The following is a 20,559-nucleotide window of genomic DNA, read 5'->3' on the forward strand; positions in this document are numbered from 1 at the left end:
CCGGCCTTCGTAAGTCCCGCCTGGAGGATAAGGTCAACAGACATCTCAAAGTTGACCTGAGATTATATCCAAAAGAGAAAGTTCCACCCAGGGATCGTCTGGCTCTCAATAAAAGGGAAGATCAAGGCGGTATTACTCACTATAGGGGAGATCAATTCAACCTCTCAAATCTCCGCGGTTAACCTCGGCTTAATCATTATACTACTCGATGACTTTGCGTTTGTAACGCTTGTCCTACAGAAGCAGATAATGTATACGTCTTATCATCATGTGTCATTTCTCGTGCGATCTTCGAAAACAGACAAACTTTGCGGCATCTTTGGCAGATGGGGTATTGCATGTGATTTGTCATGTTTTCTCGACAAGGTGCTTAGCAACTAAAATAAAACGTGCAGTCCCGGACCTCTATCAGTGTTGGTTAGAGGAGTGAGGTGATGGGAATGAAATAAATGAAATTTCCTTCACGGTATATATACTTATGATAATATAACCTTGATAACTGTTGCAATTGCCTGGGTTTCTTAAAGCAACTAAATACCCTTTATGTTCTATTATCATAAACCTTTTAGAAAATGTATGTAGGGGAGAGTGGGAATTAAGAAGAACTGCAGCGGCTAAGACGGACCACCCCCGCTAGATACAGCTGCTTTCTCACTTGCGCGGAAAATTGATCAACGGCCATATTCGATGATTGCTCGTGTTTCGACGTTCACAAAAGTTTCACCACAGAATGTTTGTATCTGATAAAACTACTCTACAGTATTTGCTGTATACGCTATAATTTTCGCGTACATAAATTTTCGCGAATTGCCGCTGTCACACATTTTCGCGAGTGGTTAAATTCGCGATTGGGGGACCAGAAAAAATATGAAGTGGCAAAGAAAGTGTGAATTTTCAACTTACTAGCAAATAAGAATGATACTACACCTGTAGTTATACACTGCATGAAAAAAAAAAACTTACCAAACTATCCGAACTATTAAGTTAGAATTCAACATTTATGAAGTGGTTAAGTCCATCGCGCTAGATTTCTGACGAGTGGTCCCCTTGCGATAATGGATTGGCTCTCTACAGTATTCGTAAGTAGACGTGGACGTGCGTAAACAAGCTTAGCCAGTATGGTCTGTTCGGTAAGCCGTGACATGGTATACTAGTACTGAAAATGTTCGTATCATCAAGGCAAGGGATTCATTTTGGAAGGTAATATTTTCGCGTGTTGTTAATTTCGCGAATAGCTCCCGACTCGCGAAATTCGCGAAAATAACCCCCCCCCCGCGAAATATATAGCGTATACAGTATATGTTCTTATCAAGCATGGCGGAACAGGGGGGGGGGGGGTAGGGGGCTCAGCCCTTACATGTTACAATAATTACCACAACACGACTGACATGTTATCACAACAGCAACAAAAATAAAAGAGGATATTGTAGGCCTATTGACTGACCTTTAACTTCGCCGAACAAAAAGTTTACGTATAGTTCAGTTTTGCTGTCTGGTTGTTTCAAATGATTATGCATTTTATACAATTCGTATGTTTATATCTGTATCAAGGTTAACCCCCGTTAAAAAGTATGGTTCTCATAAGTATTCCTGTGTATATTCAATTTATTTATGTTATTTTCAATTCATTCATTTTGTGTTTCAAGTGGTGTTAATATGATCTTTTTGCCATAAGAGATTTTTTTAAGAAAACAAAAATTATATTTAGACAGTTAGGCCCTAAACACTTCGAAAAAGCCAAACACTTTCAAAATGGACACCTTTAAGTCCGGCTGAATTTTGTCTTACCACTTTGATGCGTTTTTAATCTTCTTTACTATTTTGATAAATAACTTATTTCACTAAACATTTTTTTTTTTGGTCTTTTACAACTTTATTTTGTGTAAAAGGTCTTATAATGCTACAAAATTTGACAATTGCTAATTTTCGTTTTCTATTAAAAGTCTATAAACTGTTGCCTTGTTACCCATCACTGTTTTACTGGCGAATAGTTTTCCTTTAGATGTACGAACTTGGCAAATAGCCATACTGACAGTAAATGTTATTACATGTATCTGCAGGGCCCCGTTTTATCAAAAGATAAAATCGATTAAAAAAAATCGATTTAAAATCAGTTTAAATGTTCATGAGACAGGGCCCTGGGCCCAGTTTTATGAAGAGTTAAAATTGATTATAATGTATAGTTGATTTCAACTGTAAATCTATAGCAGCCTGTGTGGTAAAGAAATTTAAAATCAATTTCATCTTTTGATAAAACGGGGCCCACTCCTTTCTGCGTTGATTCAACGAACGACTGGATAACGGGCGATGAATACTATAGGACTGTACTCGATCCGCGTATCCGATCGTGTCGAGTTGAGTCTAGTCGAAGTCGCACGGGATCGCGGAACGAATTGCTGGTGGATTGTGGCAGTGCCACTGTAGCTGTCACAGTGCAAGTGGGCGGACTATCCTGTGTGTTTCTGCGAATTACAACTGCTTGTGCTGTTAGTGTTATTTTTACACCTTGGACAAACTTGTTCTTAGCACATCCCAGGCCTGGGTATGCATGTTTCATTGATCATTTCCTTTGTTTATTTGTTGTCTTATTCAGTTACCTAGTTTACATAATTTACTAAAGCTGTGTGTACGACATATTATATCCCATCTGCTCTTCGGTCCCATGTATCGAGAAATGTGTAAGTAAATTGACAGTTGGATTTAAGTTTAAATTAGGTCTAGATTAATTCTAGAGGTAGATCTATGGTTCTAGGTTTACACTGAAAATCTGGGTTCTAGATGATAATACAGAACTCTAGATTCTAGGTGTAACGTTAGATCTGCAGTCAGTAGATTTGTAACTTTAAGTGGGCTAGACAGGTGTGATTGGCATGACAGTGAGTTGTTTGGTTTGGTTTGCTTTTGCTTCGTTTTTGTTTAGATCTAGCGTTAACGTTAGATCTTTAGACCATAGAGAATCTACCAACGTCGAACGTGGTTAAAATGTTGTAGTTCTACTACGTGAACATTTGATTTAATATTTACCAGTTATAATACAGACAACAGTGAATGCACTCCCGTACAAACAGGGTTATAAACAAAGGCAATGCTCATTACAACAAAGTAAAATTTTAAATCAGGTCCCAAATTTATAATTTAGACACCTCAAACTTCTAGTTCTAGTCACTACAGATATATCTTTACGACTTTAGATCTGAAATCTATGTGATTTACACTTTAGAACTTTCTACCAGTCTACCTGTTTGGCTATAACAAAGTTTTGATATGATGCCAATGAAAAAAGAGAAAAATGCCAACCCCAAGGTCCGAGGATTTCGTTATAACAGGAGTCGCATCATCATGTATGACCACACTAGTGCAGTGGGAATTCTACTGTCTGACTTCCATCAAATTCAAGATCCATTTTCCTAGTCTGTTTAATGAATAAAACGTTGTAAGCATTTTGTCTTCTAACGAAGCTAAATTTTATATATTTTGATTTTCTTGTGGCCAATGCAGGCCCGTGGCTTTATATAACATGGCTGCTGTCGGGAGACTCCAGTGCATTTTCTTCAGTGAATTCCACCCACAGGCAGGACCAAAGATAACGTATCAGGTAATTATTCTTCTTACTCTGGCTACTGCAAACAAAGACTCCAGAACTGAGGTAGTCAGTTGCAGGTGGAAGATGGCTAGCAGTGCATTAAAAATGGACCCCCCCCCCCCCCCAAATAAGAGTTGAGATATCCACCTCATCTTGATTTTGATTAATTTGTTCATTCCCCAAGAACGGCTGTGTGAATGATCATGGCAGCATTTTCTGCTCAGACACATTAAAGTGATTTTCACTCACTGGAATGCTATTCCATTATTTGAACCCAACAAAGCCTAGTACTCGGAATTTAGAATCATGAAACTCATCATAAACATTTGTTAGGAGGAGTTACATGTAACTAGAGTATGAGTTGAGACTAGACTATTCTTTTTTTAATAGCCCGAGATAATGCAGTATGTGCAGTACCATCGTATAGAAAGTGCTCAAACGCTGTGTACATGGCCACATAGATCAATACTGGGGAGCAAAATGGAGATTCAAGCAAAACTTTTGATGAATTTAATGTGGATTATCAAATTACATTCCGAACCACTTAAGTCTTGCGCAAGTTTCTTCTTTTATGGCCAGTTTTCTCCTCTTTCATGCATATCCAGGTTCCTGAAGACTGCATATCGAGAGAACTTTTCGACATCCTTTCTGTTTATGTCATCCCCAAACCAGAACTGCAAGATAAATTGATAACTGTGTAAGTATATAATGCCCAGAGACATATAACCAGTATTTAGAGTATTTTCTTATATGGAGGATTTTCTGTTGATGAAAGTGAAAAACAATGATACAGTGCATCTTCTTGACATCTTTGCGTGAAGTAATTATGATCTATTTTTTAACTTCTAAAAAATTTACCATTTATGGTCTGTGATTAGAAGTCATGCCTCATTTGGTCTTGATTCATTTTGTTTTATTCGGTTTCCTTCAAACCTAATATACTAGTTTTTACAAGCTGCAAACTTGCGGAAAAGAAAGGGACTGCAGTGTCTTGGCAGACTAGTCAAAATTCCATCTCAGTTCCTAGATGATTATTATATGCTTAACAAGAACACATATGAAGAAGTGCTTGGTAGGTATTTTTTAATAAACCAAAGTCATTTTGTAAGTGTTCTTATTCATTTGGCGGGCTTCCAAAACTGAGATGTGCATTCTTTCAAATCGGAGGAAAGAGAATAGTTTTCTTTGGAAATCTACAGGTACAACTGTATCAGTTTCACATCAAAAAAGAAAAAAAATCTGTTTCTGATCTGTCTTCATATAGCAATGTGAAGCAAGGCAAAGTGATCGGTTGGCCAAGTTGTATACGGGATCACAAGTACGCCAGGAATGAGTACCTCTTCAACATCTGCTTTGTGCTAGAACCTGGATCAGATACAGCACCATATGAAACCCTCGTCAAAAAGTTATCCGGCTACTTTGTCACCCTGGAGGTAACTACAGTGTTTCCTTGCTTTGAGAATTGTGTCAACCCAGCAGGACCTGTATTATTTCCCAAGGAACTGCATAAATACAAGTCATTAAAGTAACCTGAGAATCATTCATTACTTCCGCCAAGTGAGGAGGTTATGTTTTCGTTACCGTTGGTTTGTGTGTTCGTTCGTTAGTTAGTTTGTCCGTGTGTAAAATAACTCAAAAAGTAGTTAACGGATTGGAATGAAACGTGCAGGAAAGGTTGAGAATGACACAAGTAACAAACGATTAACTTTTGGTAATGATCCGAGAATTTTGGGGGAATTTATGAAGGATTTTTGATGGTTTGGCAGGTAGGGTCAATGAACTTGGCAGTTCAGGCTGCGGGTATTTGAGGTTTGCCTGCGCGCACTAAAGTGCGTGCTCTAGTTTCTGCTGGGGTGAGGCGCGCCATGCAGCTGAAGGCTTATGACATAACAAAGGCTTCTATATTTGGAAATCTGGCGACTGTTAGCACCGATGTGGTGTGTACCTATGACATCTCTATGGAAGAACAAGATCAGTGTAGTGGTGGAAATAAGCTTCATGCTTGGCGGAGGTCTGCGCTCTCAGAGTGCTTTCCTAGTTTTCATTGTTTTTAGTTTTCAATATTAATGGGGTCAGGTTAGTATTGATTTAGACCCACTTCATCAGGCACCGTCATTATCATCAGACTCTGTGCAAAATATGGCACATGGCAGAGAAACATTTCCGATGCTGTACTGAACTGGCATCTTTGAATGGGACATGTTCTGGTTCTTCCACCTTGAGCAGTCTCTACAGCTGGGTGTTCATACTCCATATCTTATTATCTATTTCTCAGCTGGAATGTGCCTTCCTTTCCACTGAGGAAACAAAAGCCAGAGTCCCTGACGTTCTTGAAAAGCTGCTCACCAATCTCAATGAGTATGGAAAGTGCTCTGTGCCAATAAGTAAGTTTTTCACCCATATAGCTTGAATTGCGTGTTTTATTTTTTTTATTATTATCATATTTTCAAATCCCTGGTCCTAAGATGTGTGAAGCATTTTCTTTTCTAGTAGTCAGTCAGTCTATCTGCATGTTTTCTTTAACAAAACTGAAAAATTCTCAATCATATTTTCTCCAAAAAAACAAACAAACAAACAAACCAACACCACACAAAAAAACTTGATACAATCATAAGTTCAGCAGGGTAATTTGAGTAAGTCTGTTTTTACTATTGCTCCATGTGCTTCAACTCTTTTGTTCCGAAGCTGTTCTAATATTGTAAGTGTTTAGAAAATGTGGTTTGATGTTATTATTCTTTTGAAACTTAATAGCCCTTTCTTTTCTGTGCAAATATTGAACACCTGTGTTTTTACATAAACTCCCACATTAGTGCTCCTTCCAGCTTCCAGATAGATACCCCTTTCTTTTCAAGTTTGTACTCATCTGTTCTCTTTTTCGTGCATTCCTCACCATCAAAGTTCAGCTCAGTATTGAGTAAGACAGCAAAAGAGTGTACTCCTCCCCTACTGTCTACTCACCTATCCTCCCGTCTGTAGCAGTCCCTCTGAGGTGTTGTTACGTTACCATGGAATTCTTCATCTTACAGATGAGTCTAACACCATCCACTTGAAGATTGTGCCCCCGACCAAGGAGCCGCAGCCTGTATTGGAGCACCACGTCCCCATGTTCCTCACAGACAAGGACACGTATGACAACTTGCAGTGGGACCTCACCACACAGCAGGTAATGTACACTTGTAGGCAGGAGAGAGAGATTTCACCTTTAGAAAGTTTAGAAAGTTGTAGAAAGTATCATTCTGTACATTTTAATGGCTTTCTTCTGTTTGCATTTTTTCCCAAATTCACTGGAGAAAGACAATAATTTTTTGCATTCAACTTCTTTTCAGCTCGTCATGACCCTTTTTGTCGAATACACATACAGCCATTTTTTTTTTTTTTTGCATTTTTTTTTTTGCAGGCTCTTTTAAGCTCGTTCAGTATTCTCATAATCAAATTCCTCAAATTGTGAAAATATTATATGCATCAGCCTTTGAAATTTTACATGATTGAGATTCTGCTTTTCATTTCCCCAGATATCTATCCGAGCTCATTATTTCAGCTAGTCAATTTTATAAACTACCTTTGCCAGAATGTGGGAAATAAACAGTCATCATCATTCAAGTCCTTGCTGGCTTCTCTGAATTCTCAGCAAATTCCAATTAACAAACTCTTTTGGCAGTTTGAGGGCAGATAAACTCGAGAAGATCGGTAAAATTTGCCATGCAGTTCCTACTTTTTTCTCTCTCTTAAATGCAGTGTCTTTGCCTTTACTGACCTTTCAATTTTGAGACTCTCCATTGTTCTTTTGATTCTCACCTTCAACTCATAGTTTTGTGTGTTGACATTATATATTTGGAAATACACATCCATCCATTCACTTTTTTTTTTGAGGAAGTTTTTCTTTCTCACATGTTACAAAGACTCTGTTAAATGGTTCAATATTTGAGTACGTCACATCAAATAATCCATCAGATTTTAAACACTTTCATTAAGAGATTTCTGCTCCACTATTTTCACTATCTTGGTCAAACTAGCTGGTTGATTAGAAGATGTTCAGCCTCATCAACTGAAGTTTGCAAGATCTGTGGAATAACAAGACATCATCGCTGAAATTTCTGTTGGCTTCTAATTTCTCTGCAATTTGTTTCCTCCAAATGTAACAAACTGTCCTTGGCTGTTTACCTTGAAACATTCATACACTTGCAATGATTTGTGGAATATTCATTCATTATCTTTCCTGATTTTTTTTTCCAGGTATGCTGCAGTGCACTTCTTTTTACATTCTTGGTGGTTCTGTAGTTGACTTGAGGATGTTGACTCCTATGTCTCATGGTTTAAACTTCAGTCAATCTTTAGATAATATTGAAATATTGTATTTGTTGTTTTCCATGAGGTTCTTTCATTTCCTACTTTCTTCTAAGCTCTTCAAGGTGATTTATGTCTTACCTATAAAATTCAACCTCTTAAACAATACTTGGCAAGATATAAGAAGTAATCAACTTTCAAGATTGTCCATAAAGAGGTTTCTGCTCTCCTATTAGCCTTTCTCTTTCAAGATGGCTCAGTAATTACTGTTGATTTCACTTCTTGTGAGATCTGTAAATCAAACATTTCTCCTTTTCGACTTTTGACAAATTTGGCAAGTTTTGTTGAATACGCATCCATGATCTTTCTGCGTTTTCCATCCAGTTCTTGTTTTTCTTTTAGAACTTTTTCCATTTTGCTTCGAGCACACTCCATTGTATTGATTGCCACCTCAAACAACCCTTGGGCAACACTCATCTCTTTCATGTCTTTGTCAATCAAAGCTTTCTGTAGCCTTGTGTTCACTTCACTGTACAACCCTTCAGCTACCTTCAGCTCTTCACGATATTTCTCCTGTTCTTGGCTGAGAGATCTTTCTCTGTCTTCAAGCTTCCTTTTGTTACTTTCCAGAGACTGGATGGCTTCCGTTTGTTCTTTGGCTTCTTTTTCTTTTTGGTCTTTCAGTTTTTGATCTTTGATTTTCTTTTCTTTCTCTTCTTTCATTCTGACGCTGTATGCACTGTACGCCGATTTTTGGGAATGCATCAAGCCTGCAGTGATTGGCATAGCATGGGCTTGACCATGTCCGATGACTCTGACAGCATCTTTGGTTGTCCTAAGTGCGTTAATGGAATCATCCGAAAGCAAAGTCCGTTCACTTGTGACAGCTCTCTTGTTTTCTGACAGAGAACGCTCTACTGAAGCATTGCCGTGGGCCAGGCAAAGGGATGCTTTCACCAGTTTAGGAAGGACTACATATTGTGGTGATCCTATGCAGTTCTTTTGATCAAGCACTTTCTTCCAGTAGTGATCTATGCGAACATACTCCTCTGAGTCGGTCTTGCTGTGCCAGCTCTTTGGAATGTCCTGCGCCTGGTAGAGTTTCCACTCATCTGTCAGTAGGCTGATTTCTTCTTCCCTGATGATTTGTGGCATCTTTTTGGCAGTGCGTTCGATAGCACGCACCCCATGTTCAGTCTTCTGCAGAAGGGGATGTAGAGATTCCAAGTCTCTCAGGATCTCATTACCAAGAGGAAGCTTCGTGACAACGTACTTTGTGACAGTCTGGTAGAACTTTCTCATGTTTGTCACTGGCACTTTCTGCTGCTCTGGCTTCATCCTTCCCAGTGCTGCTCGAGTGGACTCACCAAGTACAAGCATCTGATCTGGCAGCTGGTTCTCTTGCTTGCAGATGTCTACAGAAAGCAGTTTCTTGCCTCTTCTGTCTCCCACTGCTTCTGCGTTGAGAAAGCGCAGCATCAAAGAACGTACTAGTTCTGACAGCTGATCATGAAATATGTGGATGAGTGGTACCTCCCTTTGAAAGAGAGTCAGGAAACGGTTGAATATTTGCTCAAGACTCTCAAGAAAGGCAAGCTGGACCCTCACTGTTGGATCTCTCAATTTACGACAGATGCGTTTGTACCTCTCATTCCCTTCCAAGACCCTTTCTGTCTTGTTTTCCTGTGCAATCTCTGGCAGATCTTTGAAGAAGTACTGATTGACCGCTGTCATTCTGTCTGTGACTCGCCTTCACTGCTGGGATGAGAGTAAGCCATCTAGACTGTACATGCCTGATGAACATCTCTTCATCCAGGCCAAGACCAAGTTGAGTTTCAGTGAAGTCTTTTTTGCGGCATGGAGAAGCTTTCAGGGAGTAGAAAAGATCCAGAACTAGTTCTCCATCCTCACCGAACACATTCAAGCCCTGTCGGAATGCATTATGAATGACAGAAGCCCTGGCAACCCTGAATCCTTCATGTGCTCCCATCACAATATTCCAGACAGCTTTATTGACATTAGGTCCATCAGAACCGAGGCTGACGAGTTGACTCAATGGCAATTGGAATCCTTCTTCAGAGAGAACACCTAAAATGGCTTCAGCAACAGTTTTTGCAGGGGCATGACCAAACCAGAGAGCTTTCAAGAATCTCACACAGATTTGATTCAGGTGTGGTGACCAGTATCTGATCAGAATGTTACACTGCTTTCGGTTTTAAGAGTTGCCGGTTTCATCGTACTGCAGTGTGAAGAAAATGTTTGCCTCACGTATGGAGTTGCACATCTCTTTTCTGTAGTCTATGGCCCAAGTCCATCTGAAAGCAGGTAGGAGACCTTTGTCTGGCTCATCGTGAAGTGTTCCGATGTGTCTCCTGGAAACATTCTTCTGAAAAGTTCAGGTGTACCATCACAAGAAGAGTAGCTGAAGTTGCTTTTGGCAACTTTAAGAGCCCAGAGTATTTGTGCAGTAGACACTCTCTCTACTTGACTTGGCTGTAGTCCAAACATTCCACTGCTGCTCTGTTCTGGAGATACTTTTTTTTCACTCACTGTCACAAAATGTTTTTGTGTTTTCCCACATTTAGCTCTTGCTAAGTCACTGTGCTTCTTGCCTTCAGCATGGTTAGGAATCTGCCTGAGGCCTGTATTGCCACACTGTACTGACTTTTGACAGAGGAAACAGAAGGCCTTGTAGGGAGAAGACTCATCTTTACGGCACCACTCTTCTATTTTGTGTCCTGCAATGTCTGTCTTCTCCAACCAGGACGGCTGAAAGTGTGTTTTGCTGTAAGGCATGATGAGATGATCTTACTGTACTTCTGTTGCTAGAATATAATAGAAAATTTGGTTAGCATTGATAATTTATAACCTTAGTCCCATTGGCATGAAACTTACATTTTCTTCTCTTGAACACTTGTCAAAAGATCATCCTGATGTAACTCAAGTGCTTTTGATTTAGCCCGCAATAACAATATATAAGTTTCATGCTAATGGTCCCTGCCAGTCCATGCTTTCTTGGGCATTACTCATCCTCAGATCAACCAGATCTAGTTGTTGTTTTTTTCCTGGCAAAAACTTACTTTAACAGTAACTTTATGTCATATTGTAATAATTGTTAATCATCATTAAGAGCATAAATTATTGAAGGATTTCCAGCAAAGGGGATCTGAAGGTTTTATTTCTTGTTCTGATATGACCCTTATGATGGACGTGGTAAACCATCTTATTCTAGCAAAGGAAATCTCTGGTCTCTGAGGATTTGCATGCCAGCACATGCATGAGATATAAAGTGAAGTTATGCTTGAACTCTACATCCAGTAAAACTGGCTGTAAGCAGCATTTGTTCCCTCAGTTTTCTTCATTAGGAGTCACATGCCAAATTTTATTTTCAAGTGTATAGCAAGCTTACCTGGTAATTTTCAGTGATGATGAAAGCTGGTTGAGCACAACTCCAAGTCCTAGGCTGCAATATCAGTGAGATCCATCACATCTGCACAGGAGCAAAAGCTGCGGCTGGCAGCAGTCTTGTGGTTGATTGCTCTGTCTTATCCCTCTTTCATGCTGAATAGGCTTTCCTTCAGTAAAATTCTGAAACTATAATGTTACTCATCATTTCTGAATATCAACTATTCACGTAGCCTTGCACACTTTTTTTTTTTTTTTTTTTTGCGGAGCTTCAACCCAAAAAAGTAGGAAAAAGTAGGATTTTAAGCAAAAAAGTTGGAAAAGTAGGGCCAAGGGTGAAAATGAAGGAAAAAGTAGGAAAAGTAGGGTCACTTGAAAGCCTGCATAAAGTTTTTATTTATTCTTTGCTTGTTTCTCCCTTTCAAGATCTTGCCTTATATTGACGGAGTCAACCATGTCCAACGCATTGCTGTAGAAGGGGATGTAGATTTGAATTTGGTGAAAATCTGCCTCCAGAATCTCTTGTGAGTATCAGTTGGTAGTGGAGTAGTGCAATGATAGATAGGTCAATGATGATGTCAATTATATCAATAGTTATGTGGAATTGTCCTCCTCTACAGCTGCCATAGTTGTGCACATTGTGTGATGTGTGGGTGTGTCTGTGATGTAAAGTGGAGGGGGGAGGGGATTTGATGTGATTAGAACTGTGTATAGTTATGCACATTTTGTTTTTGTTTTTATTTTAGCTGATTACCTGTGTGGACTGATATTTTTAATAATCATGCAGTGACAATGTTGCCTCTTGCATCACAAATGTCCTGTATGTCATCTCTGTGGTTGGAAATCTCTTAATTTTCCCCTAGAAGTGAAAGTTATCAACGACCTTTCAAAGAAGAAAGTAACACACGCAAAAGATCATTCAAATCATTCCAAGGTGTGTTACAATGACTCATGTGTCATTCTTTTTCTCCATCAGATACTATGGTGTCATTTCCATCGTCCCAATATTCCAGGTGAGATCTTTTGTGTCTTGGTCTAAGGACCACTATAGAGCATGCTTTCAATAATGACAAGTTTCAGAAGTGCCAGCTACCATGGCAACGGCCTGGTTACAGATAATCAGCCATGAAGATTTTCAGACGTTTCTCTGGCAGCTGCAGTTTTTATACATGTATATTTGTTCATGCCTGTGTTTGTAACTTAAATAGAGATGAATAGGAGTAAGACAGAGGTATAAGATATTAAAAATGATCTCATCGTGGTATTGTAGATAATTTTTCCTTCGTCATTGGAGGTTTTATCTTTTCTTTGATAAATATTGAGTTTTTATAGATGTGTGTACAAGAGATTTGCTTGGAGATTTTTGTTGAATGATATCTGCTATTAGGATAAAAAGATAAGGTTATAACCTTATCTTTTGAACTTCAAATGCTCTGTTTTTGTTGAATGATATCACACCAACATTCATTTTCTTGCTATGATTGTGATGAAAGTAATCTTCCACCATTTTCTCTCTATTTCTTCCCCCACAGTACTCCAATGTGTACATGGTACAGCCAACCATCAACACACTCATGGAGGACGAGAAACTCCAAAAAGAGTGCATCGAGTATGTCACACTAGCAGGTACGAAGACAAAGTAGATGTGATGTAGAAAAGTGATGAAAATCTGCCAATCTCTTGAATCTGCTCAGCCATATGCCCATAGCAGTGTAACACCAGATAATTCACTGATTTGCTATTTAGAGCTCAGTATTCTGTTGAATTAGTAAACAAATTTTTCATGCCTAGTTTGGCACCATTACACATGTTCAACATTTGTATGATGTAAAAGTATTTTCTATTACTGAACGAGTATCTACACAGCTAGAAAATGGCTTTGTTATGTAAATATCAATATTTTGTTTACTCCATTCATATACAAATGTACTCTGAAGTTTTAGGGGAATTAATCGAGTGAGCTTTGCAAGTTAGAGCCAAGGGCATTGGCACATAAAGGCTAAAAGTGATCTTAATGCTTCAAGGCATTCCATATAAATTTTTGATTAAACTATTCCCCCCCCCCCAAAAAAAAAAAAAAAAAAATCATTGCTCTGTAATATTATTCACACCAACATGCTGCATTGTCAGTTTGTTCACTGATATCGTTGTACATTTGTAGCGTATACTTGTCCTTTGCTGTACTAGATCAACTTGATTCTTGAAATCGATAGCATCACTCATGCAAAGGTGGCCGTCATACTTTGTCCTTGACCTTCAACATATTCATGAGATGTAAAAGAAACACTGTCATTTATCATTGTTTCACAGGCTGTAGTCCCCCTACTCTGAGGTCAGTTGTACTGCTCTACAGCTCACTGTGTCCTGGGATGACCGTCCGGGACCTATGCATGCGACACAACCCCAGAGCTCTCAATATATGTGAACGGTACATGTCGTCAAAGCTGTGTTGGGATTGGTTGCTACAGCGTATTGCGCTCTTGATAAGGTTTTTTATTTTTTTGCAACAACAATCTGAGAAAGACTCTTCTAAAAAAAGAATGACTCTCTGCCTAGCAATGTAGGGCAGGCTGTAGACATCAATAAACCGTTTTGCTTGCATTTGGTTGCATACCCAGTTTCATTACATGGATTTGAAGATAAGAGATCATTGGGAAGTGACTTTGAAAAGGAGATGTTTGACTTCTTTCTTTGATAACGTGGGATTGTTGATGAAGGATCTATGATAGTCTATCCTCGAAAAAGAGTGCATGAATCAATTTAGTAAGCATGTTAGCAAATGTAACAAGTGAGGATTGTATTGTGAAAATGTCAATGCCTGAACATCTACTGTGGCTGTATGTTTGCCACGAAGACTTGTTCCAGCCACAGACTACTGTGGTGGCGCTCACTTGTGCTATACACAAAAATTCCAAATGATTGTAATAACAAAAACAAATGATATCGCAAAGATGTATCAGGGTTTGTTTGCCTTTGGCACGAGAAAATGGAGTTCTTTCCTAGTAGTTATCATGTGTCTGATGTGGTATGAGTGCACATTCAAAGAATATACATGTAAATGGACAGTGATAAATGATGTTAACCCTTTATGTGCCATGGTACTTTTACCTCAAATTGCCAAGCTTTTTCATCAGAGTTCAGGAATTCTCTCAAACTCAGTCTAGTTGGAGATGAGCTAAAGCCCACTCAGATTTAGCAATGGGCCGCAGTCCATCATGAAGGCCATGATGGCGCAAGAGAGATAAAGGAGATTATGTAATCTCTTCATAGGGAATTAGTTCCTACCGTCTACCTACTGGTGTCTACCTACTGGCAAAGAAATTACTCCCATATGCGTGTCAGTGTGCAATCAAAGTACAGTAAGGGTTAACAGAAATGCATCATTGTCAACATTCCTATTGGTCTTGACGTCTAGATGCTATCAATTGAATCAGGATTATGTTTTCCAATAGGCGTTTTCACATCAGCCCGATGTTTCGAAATAGCGCGATATTTTCTGACTTGGGAAATTAACCCGATCGTGAAAGTTCAACTTGGGAAATTTCTGAAATAGCGGGATAACATAGCAAACTAGCACGCTATTTGATGATGTGAAATCGCCTCAAGAAATTAGCGCGATGCATCCCATCATGCCTAGCGTGTGTGACCCGAAAGCGTGCGCTATACTGGTATACCCGACACTATTTGCGCATGCTCAGCTGTCGAATTAGCTCGAAAAAATTTTAGGCTAATTCTCTTTGGGCTGATGTGAATAGGAAATGAAATAGCGCGCTAATTTTAGCGATCGCGAAAAACATCTCGAGCTTGGATTTTTATCGGGCTGATGTGAAAACGCCTATTGTTTCATCCGCATTAATGGCAGACGTCAAGCAATGTGTTTATGTAAGAAGCGTGATGTATTTAAGAGGCTTTTGTGCTATGATATCTTCTGCAGACATCTTATCCAGTTTGGTGTCGTCAGGGGGCTGATTCGCAGGCTTCACAAATTTCCGGTCAAGGTGCAGGGTGCCGAATCCTTCGGCACAGGAAGAAATCTAGACAGGTGAGCTGAAGGGGGCAATTTACATAAAATGTGCTGAGATGTGAAACTTCACGTTCTTTGTGCAGGTCATATCATCCATCACCCAACCTTGTTGTATTGACCCCCCTCAACCCTTTAAAGTGTGTAGGCACTTTAGCTGAACCTGCCATGTTTTTTTATCTGCAATTCAAATAGTGATTAACCCAAACTTCACCCATTTGTAGATTAGGAAGCTCACTCAGGTGTAGCAATGTGCCTCAGTCCAACAGAAAAGCCATGGTGACACAATAGGGATTTTGTTTTGTTTTGGTCTTTACAAGCAGGTGCACAACTTCCATTCACCTACTGTCACAACTAATTTGAAAAAGCTGAAAGGTCGTTGGCTCTCACTAAAATATTATAGCTCCTAATAGACTAATCGGTATGTTCATAATTACTCCTCTTTGCAATGCTGCTGCTTCTCAAAATGCAGTCTATTATAAAAGTGTGAATGATCTATTAATGGTACAATTTCATCATTTATAAAATTCAATGCAGATTGAAAAAAAAAATCACAATCCATGGCCCTGGGGGGGGGGGGGGGCCTCTGAGGCCCCCCCCCCTCGACGTTCCGTGCAATGTATCGCTATCGCGAAAAGCTATCGGCGCAACGTTCCATGATTTTTTTCTTTTGAATCTTCCGCATCTTTTGACACCAAATTTGCGATGCCCGGGCGCGCAGCTCCGAAGTTGCGCGTAAATATGTACGTGCATGTCAGACCAACAATTGCTCAAAAACGTGAATTCATGTACAATTTCAATGCTAACTGTGCTTACTTTCATAAAAGCATGATTATTTTGGGGTTTTATTTAAAATCAATAAATAACATACTTTCTTGTTCGGAACAATGTCGCGGACAAATTTCATCAAAAAAACAATGAAAAACATACAGTTGAAAAAACAGAAAAATACATAAGAAATTAAAAAAACAATAAAATACTTCAGAAATTTTTTCTGATGGCACAGTTTTTTTCTCACACCTTTGCTAAGGACACTAAAAAGAATATTTACAAAAAAATGTGCCTGTTTTGAGCTTTATTTAGTGATTTATACCAAATTATTCGATTTCATGCATTATTATGCATAAATTAACATAATTTAGAATAAATTATAATTTTTGTAAAAATTAACTTCATGGTACTTTAGATTATGTCATAGGCAATGCATATGCCAATTTTCGTCGCGATTGCGCGGTCGATGGCTGAGATCTGGAGGGGGGGCCTGGGGGGCCCCCCCGGCTCTATCATCTACCTAAATAGCCCGGCCTATTCTTACTGTACCTTAACCCTTACTGTACTGGGCTATTTGGCTCCATGAAAATACTGAGGGGGGGGGGGGGGGGGGCCTGGGAGGGCCCCCCCCCCCCCCCCCATTGATCTCGGAAACGCAATGTCCGATGAACTTGAAAATTTGCATGCTGATAGATCTTCGCGTGCCAAATCTGATGGTGTAATTTGTTTTAATCAATTATAATTTGTTGCATAATTAGCTAATTAATTATTCGTAATGCATATTTTATGTAGTTGGGGGATATTTTAATAATTTCAGCCTAAACAAGTACAAAATTACATGAAAACTGTGAAATAATGAAGAATAATGTTCCCCAAATGTGAAATAAATCAATTCTTATCTATTTTTATGAGTACAGCAGATTTGCATAAACTATTAATATGCAAATTTACTACTTATGAATATTTGCATACTTTGAAATGTAAGACGTACTAAAATGAAACTGGAAGTAAAATTTTCATCTGTATTCTAATGTCCCTGATATTGTAAACTTGAAGTATAATTTATGCAAATTTATGGAAATGTATGATTTTTGAAATAAAAATTAGCTTATATGTGATTTTGCGTGCAAAATATAAGAAAAACCAATGAATACAAAAAGTATAGAAATGTGAGAAAAATCAAACATATGTTTTTTGTCTCAAAAAGTGAAAATATCACTATTATTCTTTTGTTTTTCCAAGGTTTTTATTTCTTTTGTTTTTACTGTTTACATTTGTTATGTATTCTATTGTTTTCCAAGAGTGCCCAGTAAATTGTGTGGAAGGATAAGAGTTATTTGAATCATCTATGTGGATAAAAACTCAATTTCCCCCTCAGAGAGAGAAAAAAAAAACGAGAAAAATACAACTTTTTTGTTGTTTTATATTGTTTTCATTTCTTATTTTTTCTATTGTTTTATATTCCTTATGTATATCATTGTTTCTAGACTTTGCCCAATTTATTTCAGAACAATATAGAAGCATGAACCAAGTGGAAAACCAATTCCTGAGCAAAATTTATAAGTAATGCAAGCCATGGTCTATTGACAGTATGTAACTGTACACAAATATAGGCAGCGATTAGCCGTTTTAATGACATGCGCATAGTAATTGGCCCATAACACCCCCTAGGTAGGTCCGATATGGACAAATGTGGTATCAAAATGTGCGCAAGACTTCAGGGGAAAAAGGTCATGAAGCGAGAATCCGAAATTCCCAGCGGTCGCGATGCAATCGCCAAAAGTATGGAGGGGGGGGCCTCCCAGCCCCCCCCCCCCCCCCCCCCCAGTGCAGTTAGGGTTAAAACAAAGATGCATTTCTATTCGGTGCAGAACCGAAAATGTAATTTGATACAGAGGTGTAAATATAATCAAAGCTGTCATGTCAACTGTAAGAGCCCCGCCCAATGTACAAAGTACTCTTGTACAAAAGTATAATTGTTCTCTGTTTCTAGGTATATGCAGGGCCGGTTGAACTACGATGAGATCTGCTGCCGGACCGGTATGAGCCACAGACAACTTGATGAACTCATAGAGAAAGATGTCAACATCTACGTGTGCTGGAAATGATCAATGAACAGCAGAACAAACACTGTGATGATAAAGATCATGAGGATTGCCAGATTTGCCAAGGGTTGCCTTGTTGGCATGGCATTACTCTCCCATCAGAGGGCCCTGCCACTATTGTAACCCTACATTGCAAGGTACACGTTTGGTGCGCCTGGTTCACGGTAGATGTAGCCTTTGGATAAGGCCTGTGCTGCCTTGAATGTAGACTAAGTGTGCCGACATGAGACGGCATTTACAGCAGTGATCTATGGCATGAGCCATGCGGAACCCGCGGATGTGATCGTTGTTTTATCTCAATTAGTCTCAATTCAGACACAAAAGAGATACAAGTCCAGACTGCGTTGGCTAAAGGCTACATTAGATGTGGTGACCGCTCTCCGTCAAAGGCTGAATGAGACTGGGAAGGATTCCAATGTGGAGAGTCCCAATCACTGTCCCATCACACCACAGTGTTTTCACATCTTAGGAATACCTTCAAACATCGCCACCGGGGTCCATTCTCCATTATGATGGAGCTTGGTGACCTTCATGCTCTGTGACAGTCAGGATGCATTGAGATATAAGAATCTGTTTAATGGATCACAGCTTTGATAAATGCAAGATTCACCTAAGTGGATGGCATCTGTGAGGTGTTCATATTCACACAACTCAAAAAGAAATAAAGAAAGAAAAAAGAAAAGAAGAAAGAGAAAAAGAATGTATTTACATACAGTGTATACTTGTCATTTTAGAGCCATGAGGACCCCTACCTTAGCATGAACAAATTTAGAGTTATACTTGTCCCAAACTTTAAGTTTCTTATAAAGTTGTTTTTTATTCTTCTTCAAGTTTCAATATGACAAACTGGTCGCTATTTTAAAGTTCATTAGGAGAAGGGGCATTGCATTCAGAATCACGATCTATGATCCCCTTTGGAGAGACCTGTCAAGAATAACGAGCATTGTTTCTAATGAATTAGAATCCTCTCTCCCATGAGGGTCATGCATGAACGTGTTAAAGACGGACTGATTTTCCCATAACATGCATTTCCCAATCACCCCAGCCCGATAATACTCAGGACTAGTCTTCAAGAGGTTAACTACTGTATACGCTATATATTTCGCGGAGGTTTTATTTTCGCGAATTTCGCGAGTCGGGAGCTATTCGCGAAATTAACAACACGCGAAAATATTACCTTCCAAAATGAATCCCTTGCCTTGATGATATGAGCATTTCAGTACTAGCATACTATGTCACGGCTTACCGAACAGACCATACTGGCTAAGCTTGTTTACGCACGTCCACGTCTACTTATGAATACTGTAGAGAGCCAATCCATTATCTCAAGGGGACCACTTGTCAGAAATCTAGCGCGATGGACTTAACCACTTCAAAAATGTTGAATTCTAACTTACTAGTTCGCAGAGTTTGGTAAGTTTTTTTCATGCAGTGTATAACTAGTATCATTCTTATTTGCTAGTAAGTTGAAAATTCACCCTTTCTTTGCCACTTCTTATTTTCTCTGGTCCCCCAATCACGAATTTAACCACTCGCGAATATGTGTGACAGCAGCAATTCGCGAAAATTTATGTACGCGAAAATTATAGCGTATACAGTATTCATGTGCCATGATGGAAAACTCCTGTGTGCCACATTATTCTGAGACACGAACGATGTCATGCTTTGAGAAAAAATTCTGTTTTTCAAATCTATGTTACTTCTAAAGATTTCTGTTAAGCTGAACGTATAGTGAGTAAAGTTGTAGAGAATTTCTGTTTATGTTCTTTGGAGGATGGTCTGTATTTGGCATGTACAAATATGTCTACTGCTGGTGACGTGGTGTATAGATTGTTCACTGCACATTCAACATGTTAAAATGTAAACGAATACCCTTTTATTGCCTCTTGGCATCTCACAATTTTTCCCACCAGAATTTATATGAACTGGAAACAATGACAATAGATGAAGCGTGTCTGGAAAATTTCTACCCATTTAACAGAACCATTTGTAATGTTGAACCGGAATGGCTACACAATTACTGTGGTAATGTAACTCATTGGGAGTGAATGTTTACTTTATAGGTCAATTAAGTGGAGTACGCGATTAAATGGTACTCAATTATGTGGAGGCTACTGTATTCTCCACAATTATTCATTAGCAGCTACATAATGGCTGGAAATCAACTGTGCTTCATTAACCTGCCTGTGTCACCAAAATCAATTTCCCCATCACATTTATGTGGAAGTACAACTCCACTTGTACAGGTTGAGATAGGGATATTCCCTCACCATTTATGTAGGTGCTTGGTTATGTGGATCATAATTTCACTGTGAATGTGGGGGTTTGTGTTTCGTCATGGCCCCCTAAGTATTGTGTTGTGCATTGTTTCAAAAGACGTGTGCTATATG

At 39.0% G+C, this 20,559-nt stretch overlaps 1 protein-coding gene across 1 annotated transcript; it reads left to right on the top strand.

Moving 5' to 3' along the window:
• Positions 1 to 2,460: 2,460 nt before the first annotated feature.
• LOC139709040 (GATOR1 complex protein NPRL2-like) lies at positions 2,461 to 18,287 on the top strand. Its single transcript, XM_071621007.1, has 12 exons — positions 2,461 to 2,542; positions 3,499 to 3,595; positions 4,189 to 4,280; positions 4,848 to 5,016; positions 5,859 to 5,967; positions 6,610 to 6,746; positions 11,699 to 11,796; positions 12,249 to 12,285; positions 12,805 to 12,898; positions 13,583 to 13,700; positions 15,207 to 15,314; positions 18,058 to 18,287. The coding sequence occupies exons 2-12, from the start codon at positions 3,518 to 3,520 to the stop codon at positions 18,170 to 18,172; spliced, it is 1,155 nt and encodes a 384-aa protein (XP_071477108.1). The 5' UTR covers positions 2,461 to 2,542; positions 3,499 to 3,517; the 3' UTR covers positions 18,173 to 18,287.
• The last annotated feature ends 2,272 nt before the right edge of the window (positions 18,288 to 20,559 follow it).

This window comes from Diadema antillarum, unplaced genomic scaffold (assembly GCF_040938485.1).
Source record: "Diadema antillarum isolate AM-2024a unplaced genomic scaffold, OU_Dant_1.0 seq00001400_RagTag, whole genome shotgun sequence".
In the NCBI taxonomy this organism is placed as follows: Eukaryota; Metazoa; Echinodermata; class Echinoidea; order Diadematoida; family Diadematidae; genus Diadema; species Diadema antillarum.

Excerpts from the sequence above, each read along its gene's own strand:
- LOC139709040 (XM_071621007.1), top strand. The coding sequence starts at position 3,518 with ATGGCTGCTGTCGGGAGACTCCAGTGCATTTTCTTCAGTGAATTCCAC. Across the intron at positions 5,017-5,858 it reads GCTACTTTGTCACCCTGGAG|CTGGAATGTGCCTTCCTTTC; the intron begins GTAACTACAGTG and ends TCTATTTCTCAG. Across the intron at positions 12,286-12,804 it reads CCATCGTCCCAATATTCCAG|TACTCCAATGTGTACATGGT; the intron begins GTGAGATCTTTT and ends CTTCCCCCACAG.